The sequence below is a fragment of the Podarcis filfolensis genome, assembly GCF_964270895.1.
Source record: "Podarcis filfolensis genome assembly, chromosome: 3".
NCBI lineage: Eukaryota > Metazoa > Chordata > Lepidosauria > Squamata > Lacertidae > Podarcis > Podarcis filfolensis.
Window position 1 is genome coordinate 54841256 of NC_139606.1, and position 13434 is coordinate 54854689.

At 41.5% G+C, this 13434-nt stretch overlaps 1 protein-coding gene across 1 annotated transcript in view; it reads left to right on the forward strand.

The window, feature by feature from the left end:
* Positions 1-13434, forward strand: part of SLC35F1 (solute carrier family 35 member F1) — a 182434-nt gene that overhangs the window by 144101 nt on the left and 24899 nt on the right. Inside the window, exon 4 of the mRNA XM_083608642.1 lies at positions 12438-12597. Coding sequence (XP_083464768.1) covers positions 12438-12597 — 160 coding nt within the window. The remainder of the gene's footprint in view (positions 1-12437; positions 12598-13434) is intronic.

Consider the following 13434-nt stretch of genomic DNA (forward strand, 5'->3'; position numbering starts at 1 on the left):
CCAGTCCTATTTGTATGGTCATCTTCAGCAGGTGATGCTTGTGGAGTGTTTTTCGGCACCATGGGGCCTTCAGGGGGGGGTCCTTTGGGGTTCAGGTTTATCACCATATTGTTTCATATCTATATGAAGCCACTGAATGGAGTCATCTGGAGTTTCAGAGTGTGTTGTCAGCAGTATGCTGACGACGCACAGCTCTATTTCTCCTTTTACATCTACATGTGTGGCAGTGGATGTGCTGGACTGGTGTCTTGTCTCCTAATGGACTGGATGAGAGATAATCAACTGAAACCTAATCCAGATAACATACAGGCACTGTTAGTGGGTAGTTCCCTAGGCCAGATGGATGGGAGAATGTCTGCTCTTGAGGGGGTTACATTCCTTCTTAAGGAACAAGTGCATATAGCTTGGGAGTGTTACTGGATCCATTACTACCACTTGTGTCCTCGGTGGTATGGAGTGCCTTCTGTCAGCTTCAGCTGGTGGCCCAGTTATGTCCCTGAATGGACAGGGACATAACTTCTGTGGCCTATGGTCTGGTAACCTCTAGGTTAGTGCAATGCATTATTTGTGGGGCTGCCTCTAAAGACATTTTGGAAGCTTCAGCGGGAACAAAATTTGAAACGTTTGCTTGTGTGGGGACAGCAATATATACCACCCAACAGAGAAAGTGTCCCTGTTTGTGTGAACTGCCTTCAATTAGTATGGCACCTGTGACTATGAAGGGAGTAGTTCATTGCAATGGATCTGCATTTAGCTGATGGCAATGCAATTTCAACAAATGAGAAATCTCATTTACAATACTTTAATGTGAAGTAGTCTATGAACCATTTCAGCAGATAATCTGCTTGCCGCGTTTATCCTTTTTCACATGAAGTGTTTGCTCCATGATGCAAAACCTTATATGCAAATGTACTAAGCTTGTGGTGCTTTCAAGAAAGAAATATTAGGCAGCTCTCTGCAAACACCTACACTTAATTATCAAAATACTCTTTAGTGGAATTTGATGCATTATCTTGTTTATAATTTAAAATAGTTCTAAGCCTCTTTTGAAGATGTGTTGCAAGATAGTACATTTCCTTTGGTAAACTACCTTTATCAATGCCAGCTGGAAGTCTTCTGCTTGTAGATCTTTCCTGGAGGAAGCATAAAAATTAAGAGCGGCTTTTGTCTAGGAAATACTTCCCACATGACATTTTTGATTATGCATTTAGGGTGTACCTTAAACTGTGAATTTGACAGACACATATATACTTAAATAAACCTAGATAAATCTCTGCAAAATGGACCTAACTTCCATAGTTTTATACCAATTGACAGTCTGCACACATGCCTCCATGATTTCCCTCTTTTGTCTTAAAACAGAAAATTCACCAAACTGCCCACCCCTGCCTCCTATTTGTTTGGTATGTTTTGACTCAGAAAACAGTTGCAACCAAATTTTGTGATGCTTTGCTTTTGAAGCAACATCCTACAGTACAAAGGTGAAATACATCTTCATTGCTTCTGGCTCTCCGCCACTGACATGCGGCCCCTAGAAAGTTTCCCAGAAGGGAATGCAGCTCTCAAGCTGAAAGAAGTTTCCCACCCCTGGTTTCTCACCTCAGTGAAGAGGAGGCCTAGGTAACTTAGGACACCCTGAAAGTCCTGTGAAATCTCAAATTTCAGGAACAATTGACCAGTCCAGTAATCTGTTTGGGACTGGAAAACATCTATGTGCTACTTATTGGCACAAGACACCTGCCTAAGCAATACATGCTTGGAATGACTCCTGGATATTTATTGGAACAGAATGAAAAAAATTCTAAATTAGAGTATCTTGCTGAATTAACCTGCATTGCATATGGACAGAATGTCCTCTGTTATTTAATTAGTGCATACCCTCTACACTCATTTTCTTGTCTGCATAAAAACCTTGCTGCTGTTTTGGAGGTCCCTGTATGATATTATTTAACAAATTTATCCCGGCAGTTGGTGTGTCTCCTGTGTAGGTCCACACAAAGTTCAATAAATGTTTGAGCAAGAAGTCTTAAGTACATGCAGAATTCTTGCTTCTCAGTTGCACAGATGAGGCTCACCCCGCACCCTCCACAAGAAATCAAATGCTGGATTTCTTTTGGTTATCTGTCAGTTAAGCCTTCCTGCAGATGAAATATTTTCCGGGCTTTCAGTTCCTGGTACTGCATTGAGAAGGTGCCAGCATTCTACTTCATTTGATGTTATAGGTTTTCTCTTAAAAATGTCATGCATTATACATCGACTTTTCTAGCTGGGTTTTCTTTCCCATTGTGCTAGAATAGCATTATGGCCCACGTTCTGCCATTGGCACTTGTAATAAGCAGTGATTTAGTCTCTGAATTGATTTTTGAAGGACAGCTTTTGCAGAGAGAAGGTGCGGGATTTTTTCTGCTCCAAGAGATGACTTGAAATGGCCTCGCAATGCAAGCCTAGTCTCTGGACAAGCCTCAGTAATTAATTCCTTTACATATTTATGTGCTCCATGCAGCTACTTGCAGGAACAAAATGTTAACATATGTTTTGGCATTTTTTTCTACTCTACTACCAAATATGTCACCTCAGTTTTGCCTTATCAGCCTTTAAAATGCTCAGGGCTTTTTTTTCAACTGGAACTCAGTTCCGGCACCTCTCAGGTGTGTGCCATTGCCATTCTAAGAGAATGAGGCAGGTGTTCATGGTGAGTTCCACCACCTCTTTTTCTAGAAAAATAGCACTGGTTTGGACTGAAGGTTTATCTTTGCAGTCTAGTCTAAACTGAAGATCCACTTTGTTTAGTCTTGTTTTGTCTTGTCACCAGTTGAAAGAAATTTGATGGTTTTCTTCTTTCCCCTGCAATGTATAGAAGTAAAACAGGCTTTTGTTTTTAATAACACAGCAGCTGAAGTCCGGCATCTGGACTTATTTTTATGTTGCTCTAGAGAAAGGTAGTTAGTTGCATCAACCTTGTGAGGTAGGTTAGGCAGAGAGAAAGGGGGGGGGAATGAGAATGACTGGCTGAAGGACACTATTTACAAATCCAAATGTGAATCTATAAATACTTGTGAGTGAGTACAAATTACATAGATGAGTGCCCACATTATTAGCCCATTCGTATGGACTGACAGCTGCTTTCTCCATGGTGTGATCTCACGTATCTGTCATCTGTATGTGAAGTAAGTGACCACATGGGTGGAACTAGTCACATGGCTCATTCCCAGGTCATTGAGACCCTTCTCCATGGCCAGGTCCCTCCTGAGTGAGGATAGGTTAAAACAAACAAACAACCCACATGTGATCAGTAAAAAAAAAAACCCCACATGTGATCATATGGTTGCAACATTCACACAAAGCCAGCAGTCATGGGGAAAGCAATTCAAACCCTCCTCAAATGGTTTGTGAACCCGTATTATGGGTACTGCATCTGAATGATCTGCTTGCCATGTTTGTTTTATGTTGTCCTTGCAGCTCTAAAACTGTTTCATGTGATTTCAGGGCAAGAATGCAAAGTCTATCACTCCAACCATGTGAAAATCTAAAGAGACATATTTATTTATTTGATGTCAGTTGCTTCCCATAAGTATCTCGGAAGAGATTTCACAGTTAAAAGGTGAACAATAAAAAGAATTCCATATGTAAAACCAATTCTATATATAAAAACAATATACACTTATACACAAAAGCAGGCAGGGATTGGATGTTATGAGTAGTTACAGGAATATGTGATTTCAGTCGTACCTAATGCAAATATGATTATCTGCTTGCTACTATGTCTATTGACAAAATAATTCTTTCAGCATAGCTTAAATTGCAATTCAGATAGCTCATCGGCTTTCTATTTCATGGTGGGTCAGGCTATTGTGCATCCATCCCATGCTCTGTAATTGTGAAATGTCTGAACAATGAAGATTACAGCATCCCTAGTGATAACATTTGCATCAGACAACAACCAATACGCAGGTACTAACATGTTATTGAGTAGTTCTTTCTCTGCATTCTTTCCCCACATTCCCTCTTTGGCAAAAACATATTGGCACCTTCACTCATTATTTCTGAAATCGGAAATATGAGCATATGTCTGTCGATGAAGTTTGTGTGTGATAATGTCGTCCACAAAAAGCAAAGCAATATGTTTGCCACTTAGAAGAGAAAAATAAATATGACTGATGCAGTGCTCCCTTCTTCCATAGCACTTGCCATTTTCACAGTGGGAGTTCTTATGTATTTATGCATTTATTTATATCTGATAGGATTCAGTCTCGCAGAGTGAAGATGATCGCTCGTGGATGCATTTAGGGAAAAAATGTTGCAGACCATTTTGGATATTCTTGGCCTCCGAAGGTGTAATTTCAAACAAGAGCTCAGATTGGAAGCTGTTGTGGGTTTCTGAGCCCTGTTTCGTAGTGAATGCCTGGAGTCAGAGAGAGAATAGACAGTTCCGAGATCTGTCACATTAGACAAGAAGACCAGAGGGGAAATTGCCAATTAGAAGAGGTGAGGGTAGCATGGATGATAAATCCCTCTCCGGACGAAATCTTAATCCTTCCTGCAACTGCTGCTACTGTACCTCAGGGCCAGTCACTGACAAGTGGCAGCTGTGGGGGGGCCAGGGGGGCAAGAGCTTCACACAGTTTGCTTGCGGCCAGCACTAATGAGCTGCCCAAATGTGGCGACAGAAGATAGTAATTGGAGTGGGGGCAAATCAATGGCAGAGAAGCAGCTCAGCTGTTTCTTGTTTAATTCCAGCTGGAGTTTGCTGACCAGCACTTTGCTTTGATAGTGGAAGAAACCAGCTCATTCCCCACAGTGTGTCCTATTGATCCCAAAGCTGCTTCCCCCACCCACAAAAGGATGCCAGTGTATGAATGCATGCACCATGCATTTTGCAGTGTACATTTTAGTTATTCATTTATTAGATTTCTATTCCACCTTTCCTCCAAGGATCTCAAATTCCCACTCTCTCCATTTTATTGTCCTTTCACCCTGTGTGCTGAAGTGTGTCTCTCCCCCATGCTTTCTGTGTGCTTTCCTTTCTCCCTACTGTTCCACCCAGGCCCTGTATATATTTGTCTGCTCCCTTTTTTCAGTGCTGCATGCGAAAAGGGGAAAAAATGGAATTTGATAATTAATGGGGCCGTTGTTTGTAACATCCTTGCACAGATGCAATGGTTGAATTTTGCTAAACCCAGTGATCCCTGGCTGTAAACTAGAACTGTCCTCTACTAGGATGGCCTTTGACTGCTTAGAATGCTTAGTTTCCTAACAACCACAATGCACAAGTGTTGTTGGTTTGACTTGCCCTGTAGGCTGTGGTTGGGATCACCCACTTTTACCACGTGCAGTTCTGTTCTGAATGCATTTGTAATAGTTCCAGTCTTCTGTTTGTATCTCACTTATAGTTTGCCTTGTGTGAGAAATCAGGTCCTGCCTCCAGAGCCTATCCAGTAATGCACCTCCTTTTGTGTGTGAGAGGATAAGAGGGCATATAAAATAATCTGAGGCAATGCTGGGAACGATCTTGGTCATGGACATATGTTTTATGAATTACTTTGAACCAGGGACTTCAGGCTCTGCGTACATTCTGCTGAGCTTATGGAGCCTAAAGGATGAGACGGTGGCGAGACTTTTTACTAGGAATGGGTTGATTGCATCCAGTTTCAGTCTCGCTTGCACTCAATCATAGATCTGTTCCATGCCATCCTGTAGCATCACATTGCTTCCAATTCCATCCTGTTGTTTGCCATTCCTTTCCTGTTCCATTCCATTGTAGTATTATTATTATTATTATTATTATTCTTATTATTAATTTGTGTTATTGTATGAATTTTTCTTTGCTGTTTCTGTAAAACACAAACTCTCTGATGCAGTCACCAGTGAAATTTGTATTTCATATGCATATATATATATATATATATATATATATATATATATATAAAAACACATTTTTGTACAGTGAAAATGCATTGCAAAATCTGAAGAAGTGCATAATCCAGTTGGGTGCTGCATTCCCATACACAGGCAAGTTCAAGAGCATCAGATCCGGTTGGCCTGCTGTGGAAAGGAGACCTTACAAATTCCTACTTTATTGCCCTCATCCCTACCTTGTCTGACAAAGAGGTAGCACTGTCCATAGAGATGGAGTAGGAAATCATTTCAGTTCACATTCAAATTTGCACTTCCCCACCAAATAAGGAAACCAAAAACAGAGCCATCCTTCAAAATTCACGCTTATCCAAATTTTGTGATGCAGTTATCCAGTGTCTATAAAAATGCATTTACTAAGGGGAAGGTAGGCATAAAAATCAATGTATTTGTGAAACTAACCTACAAAACTACAATGCATAAGTAGAAATTGCTTGCAAAAATGTGCAATACACAATTTTGTATGCAAAACTGCACACAAAAACGTGTTAATTTATACTGCAAATTGCCCTGTGATCCTTGGAAGAAGGGCAGCATATAAATTTGATAAAATAAATAAATTGCAGACTGATGCAGAAATGTGGAGAACTGAATATAAAATTGGGGGCGGATATGAAAAACTTGAGGGAACCGAAATTGACAGATTTGCCCATCCCTGTCAGAGGCTTTAAGATGCTGACTGCACTGACCTCTTGTGGTGGGGAGGAAGATGGCAGTATAAATAATTAAAACAAGTGTGGGTGGGTCTTCTAGAAACTCATAGGGGGAGAGTGCAGAGAGGAAGGTGTTATTTTGCTCCACATGCTCTCTGTCCCCTTTCTCTCCCTCTACCCCTCATCATAGGAGTGTATTCTGGGCTTGCAGGATGAATCATACAGCCATATTAATCAACTGTTTCCCACTCTCCATGTCTGCATGGCAAATGGTATTATGATAGTAATAATAAATAAAAGAATAGCAGGGCTCTGCAGTTCTGCTCTACATGACAAGTGGTCCATCAGTGTCCGGCAGATGGGATAAAACCTCAGCCTTCTCCCCAGTCATGGAGCTGGGGAGAAGGCAGGGGTAATTTTTTTGTTTGTGCTGCACTTGGGATGTGCTCAGAGCAGATGAGACCCCTGTCCTTCAGAGGAGTGAGAAACAATGTCCAAGCAACCACAAACCTTTGGCAGTGGCTTATGACAGCCAAAATTTCTGGATCTTTATTTATAACGTTGTAACAATTAGGGTCACTTTCTCTCACCTTTCTTGTGGGGTTAGGACAGGCATAGAGACACACCCTTTGTAAATTCAATAACTGACTGCCGCCCCAATCCATCTAAGTCTGAACATGTGGGATCCAGAATTTACTTACGTGGAAGGGACACACATTTTAGCAGACTCCCTATATTCCCATATTAAAATCCCCCAAGTTGGAAAACCACTTAATCAACTCCAGAGTTCAAATCCAAGCCTTTTCTTAATGTAACAAGATAAAGCAGCGTGAGAGAAGGCAGAATTGCATCAAAAGGAAAATGAACAGCCATTTCCAAGTAGTTCTAGATGGATATTAGCCCTCTTCGGGCATTCAGACAATATGTTGTGAGATGGGGCTCTAGAGCAAGCATGCTAGCTCCACTCCCTGTTGTCATTCTTGTCACCTCAAGTTGGAGGGTGGCTGTCAGAAGTGGGGAGTCTCCTGTGCTCAAGCAGATGTGCATTTAAGATTTCTAAAACATGAACAGAGCCTCAGTTAGTACAGGGTAATAAATGGTTGCTCTCCCATTTCTGGAGAATGATGGGAGTGATGATGAGGGCTGAGCTAGCACCCTCATTCTTGCATCCGTCCCTGCATGTTTACTAAACTCCATGTCAGACCACATGAAGAAGGCTACTGTTTGTAAAGAACATTCAGTAACTTAACAGGCAGATTATATTTAGCTGATGTTCATCCAGGATGAGACTCAGCTTGAAGGAGAGCAGTAGCAATTTCCCAAGCAAATGAAGATAAAAGCATGCTCAAACTCTTAATTTTTATACTGCGTTCCAAGGACCAACAATTGGTATGGGGAGGAAGTGATCAGCTGGGAAACATTATGGGGTGTATCAGGATGACAATACTTATCATGTCTCAGGGAAGTGGCTTTGTGAAATGTGAAGCTGAGAAGATAATCTCTTTTTAGTATAGTGGTACCTCGGGTTACAGACGCTTCAGGTTACAGACTCCGCTAACCCAGAAATAGTACCTCGGGTTAAGAATTTTGCTTCAGGATGAGAACAGAAATTGGGTGGCGGCGGCAGCGGGAGGCCCCATTAACTAAAGTGATACCTCATGTTAATAACAGTTTCAGGTTAAGAATGGACCTCCAGAACGAATTAAGTTCTTAGCCTGAGGTGCCACTGTATTTCGGGGAGAAGGATGTTTGGGACGTACCTTCCTCACTCTTCTATGATAAGTAGGGAGCTTCTGGGTAAAGATGGGTTTTTTTAAAGGGACAGAAGTGTTGAGGGTTTTGGTGTTCATCACAAGTGTTGTCAGTGGACACTGCCCAGGAAACTTTCCTTCCCTCCTATTTCCCCAAACTGTCAGAAGCTGAATTCTAAAGGTCCTGGTAGCATTGATCTGCTTTTGAGTGGGCAATGAGACACCTGTCCCCCGCCCCCCATCCCCATCTCATTGCACATTATAGGACTATTATGCATAGAAGCTAGATATGTGCCTTCCTCCCTCCCTCCCCAGTTTCTTTCTTACACTTAATAGCTGATCTGCACAAAGGAAAAGGTCACTCGCATGGGGTTACAATGGTCAGCCAGATTGCTGTATAACAGCTTGGCTCTGTTAAGTAACCAGACATGAACACTATTAATAAGATAAAAAGCAGCCACAAGGCCTTTAGAATAGCTTTATACGCAGCATTATGCACAGACCTAATCAATACAATAGCAGCTCTATTGCTTTAAATGAGCTGTTTCTTAATGGCTAGACAGAACAGCCATTCCACTATGTAAAACAATCATATCACCCTTGTTTTAATCGTATTAAATTTAGCTATTGAAGAGGAGGACTATATTAGGCAGGACAGGCAGTGACATATGGTAGAAAGAGCTTAATATAATTTGCCGGTTCTCTTTCTCCATAATGGTTAATTGAAAAGCAAATAGACCTGACCAGCCTTTTATTTTTGCATAGCTAGGGTGCGTTCTACATCTTACTGACATTAATGGGGAAATATTCCATTATTTTTCATGGTTACAGATTGCACTTTTTTATATATATAAAAGTATTTCTTTGCAAAAAAAAAAAATGCATCAAAAGAGGTGAACAAATGAACAAGTATTTCTTGCTACACCTGGAGAGAATAAATAGAAAAACAGTGTTTCCATAAATGTTTAGAAATGTGTGTTGAATTATGTTAATGGACATGTGGTGTCTTATACCCTGCAGTTAAGCTACATGTTAAAAAACCCCACCAGTATTTAATGTAAAATTATATTTTGAAAAATCAACTCTAGGGTATTTGCAAGTAGTTTGGTATTGCCTCTGTATGTTAGATTTATACCCTAATATTTTGTGATGGGGAGGTTATTAGGAAAGAATCCAAGGCTGTTATTTACTGGAGCAAACATATAAAGTAGGAGTCGTCAATGCAGTGCTCCTGAGGACCAGAGTGCCCACCAAGCACCTCTATGGTACCCACAAACGGTCTCTGTAAATGTCAGTAAATGTTAAATATTTGATACAAATAATTCTGTAAGATTTTTATATGGAGTATCCCCTCTCTCTCACACACAGCCGAAGACAAAACTTCTATGTTATACCACGAGCTTACATGAGATCATTATATTTTTCTTCTCTTCGGTTCACATGTAATAATGCAGTGTTTTTCATGCAGCGTTTATACACTTCTCTTGTTTATATCTCTTGGGGCTCTGGGATGAGAAGCTGGACGTTTCTTTTAAATATGAAATTGCCGTACCTCTAAACTGAAAACGTAATTTCCCACGTAATGTGACCGTTCCAGAAAAATGACAGTTTGCTTATTGTGCTTTATATGCTCGGTTTTGTAACTTTAAAGGCTTTAAAAAAACCCCAAGATGTACAGATGTAAGACAGTTCTTACGCCATGCCTATTAGTAGCTTCTGTTAACTTTTTCCTCATATATTAAGAAATGCGCTGTGAGGGACGCTTGAGGCTATTTTTGTTTGTTTGTTATTTTTCCACAGAGTAACCTAAGTGTGCCTTTTTAAATCAGTGCTCTTATTTTAAATGCAGAAGCTGCTTCCAGCCCAGAGCTCCTCCATTAGTAGTTCTCTTCTCCCCTGTGTTTCCGGGGACTGCTTGAGCCCTCACATCCTTGGCATATCCTGTGTTTGCTGATGATCAATTGGTTAAAAATTGAATTGGGCACTACCCAGCTAATAGCTCCTGTTCTTAACTCATGGAAATCTCAAGTGTTAGGAAAAGAGTTCTGACAGAAACAGTTTTTAACTTAGCTATTGAAGGGGGGAACTGTTGCCAACACACACACACACAGAGCCTATCTCCTGTTGACATCTCTAACGATGGTCCTTATTCTACAGTGTTGGGTCCAACGCTCTTTTTTTAGGATTGCCAAGTCGCTGCCAGATGACCTGTTATCCCACAGTGTCCAGTACATTTCCTCATCATTTTCCGTACCACAAAGGTCCATTTTTTTAGAACCAGGTTTGTTGGGCAAGAGCAACAATCTGCTCTGCACCCACCCACCCACTCACACACACCACTTTCTAAGGCCCAGACTGTGAACACAGGAAGACCACTTGCTAGAGTTATAATATTGGAGGGTTGGTTTTGAGGAAGGAAACAAGAAATATTTTTTCCTGCTTATACAGCCTTTTGTCCAGTTAACTTGGTATGCATCTATAGAACTGTAGAACTGGAAGGGACTAGGAGTCATTTAGTCCAGCCCCCTGCAATGCAGAAATCACAGCTAGAGAATTCCTGACAGAGAGCCATCCAACTTCAGTTTAGGAACCTCCAGTGAAGGAGAGCCCACCACCATTTTAGATAGTCCATTCTAGTGTCGAATAGCTCTTACTGCCAGAACAGTTATTCCTACAGTTCAGTCAGAATCTCTTTTCTTGAAATTTTATCTGTGGCTTATATCCAACAGCGCACTAGCAGCATTCCACTCTCACCACAGGGCTTCAGTTTCATCTCCTCCCACACTTGTTCACCACAATCTGCACCAGATGACCTCCCAACTCTCCAGAGCCGATTCTGAGAGTACCTGGAAGGGGTGGCTGGAAGGGACAGGAGAGGGAAAGCAATTTATGTTGTGCACACCATAGTGCGTTGCATGAGCAGAGCTGCAGGGTTGGATACAGCTGGTTGTGTGTGTATATGTAAGTGTATGTGTGGAGAGAGAAAGAGATAAACTGAGCAGGGGGTGAATAGATTCAAGATAGTGTCTTTCATGGTAACGCTTCACTTGCTGGCTTCATTTTTTGCCTGCTAGCATCCAGCTTCATGGGCAGATTCTTGAGGTGCAGTTCTCACAGTAGTAGTAAGTAATAGTAGCCCCAACAGTAGAAATATCAGTATTTCTGGGTTATACTTGAAGTGGAGATTCACCTGCTTCATCTCCTCCTGAGTATTCACATTGTGTACTGTATTGGATAAAAAAGTACAAAAGGAAAGCCACAAATGTTTAGGTTCCATCACATATATGTACTACTTCGTTTTTCCTATAATATACAAAACTACCTTTATTCTTGTCTACGACTATATTCTTGGACCACCTACTTCTAACTCTCCATACACCCATGCTCACACAGTGCTGTTATCCAACTTTGTGATATTAACCCTAAAATTATGCTTCTAGAACCAGTGGCATAGCGTGGGTTGTCAGCACCCGGGGCAAGGCAAGTAATTTGCGCCCCCTAACCCGTGGATTTGCGCCCCCTAACCCTAACCCCCAGATGTTGCGCCCGGTGCAGCCGGCCCCCCCTGCACCCCCCACGCTACGCCACTGTCTAGAACTACTCCTTTTATTTTATTTTTGCACACCCCTGAGTCCTCATGAAGCAGCAAGAGGAATAACAATGTGGGTAGTAGCATTTGTTTAAATAACTGACAGCCATTCTGCTACTGAAATTGTCAGAATCTTTTTAATGGCAATAATACTGATAAAGTGGTGCTGTTATTAAGAAGCAGACATTTTCTGCCATGGTCACTGACCCCCATTTGCAAGTGCTCATCGGCTTCAGTTGAGACCCAGTCCTAAAAGCCTTGTTAGCACACAGCAGATTCAATCACAACACTGTTGGGTTAAGAAGAGACTGGCAGGGTCTTGAATTTTGCCCCTGAGCCATTTGAACATATTTCTTCTAAGGTAAGTATTTCTGTCTGTTTCTTTCTGTTTTAATGCTTTTATGGTTTGAGAAGCAGCCTATATTTGTAGTCATATGCACCTCAATGCTTTGTTTTAAAGTTGTTGTTCTCTCTCTCTCTCTCTCTCTCTCTCTCTCTCTCTCTCTCTCTCCCTCCCCCCTACCCTTACAGCTCCTAGATTGTTTTGTGATTCCAGTTGTGATATTATTATCTTGGTTCTTCCTGCTGGTTCGGTACAAGGCAGTGCACTTCATTGGCATTGTGGTCTGCATTCTGGGGATGGGCTGCATGGCAGGAGCCGATGTCCTTGTTGGACGGCAGCAAGGGGCAGGTAAGGATCTGCATACGTGTTTCCATGCATGAAAGAAATGCTGTGCCTGGAATGCTGTTCTCCAACAATCAGAGAAGTTCAGAAACAGGATTTCCTTGTAGCCTCAAAACGAGTTTGGGAAGGGGATTTTGTAAAGGGAGATCCAACACAAACTGCATCTGTTTTTATTTCCATTCATCTGCTTGTCTGATACATGTGCCCTTGCATGTGCAGGGAAAAGAATCCAGGCCAAAAGTCGCATGAGACTCTTAAAATAATGTACACTGGTACCTTGGTTTACGAACTTAATCCGTTCCGGAAGTCCGTTCTTAAACCGAAACCGTTCTTAAACCGAGGTGCGCTTTCCCTAATGAGGCCTCCCACCACCGGCGCCTTTCCACCATTCAGATTCTGTTCTTAGACTGAGGTAAAGTTCTCAAACTGGGACACTACTTCCAGATTTGAGGAGTTTGTAAACTGAATCGTTCTTAAACAGGACTGTTCTTAAACCACTGTATTAAGGTCCCAACAAAGCCCTTAATTGCCATAATGCTATATAGAGGCAGGATGACCTTTAGAAAGGTTGTGTGTAGCATGTGACTGCCATGTACAGCTTCTGTATACTGGTCTGCACATGTGCTAGTGGTCATTTTAACTGTACAATCCGTATACAGTGCATGTCAGGGCTTTCCTGCAACTTGTGCAAGGAGTAAGTTGTGCTGAACTAATTTGGCAGGAAATCAGGAGAAACCTCTTTTTTAACAGATTGGTGTGTGTGTGAATTTGGGAAAACTTGAAGTGAAAGATTACCGTAAAGTCTCAATGCTTAAAACACAAACAGCTCCCTCAAACCACTAT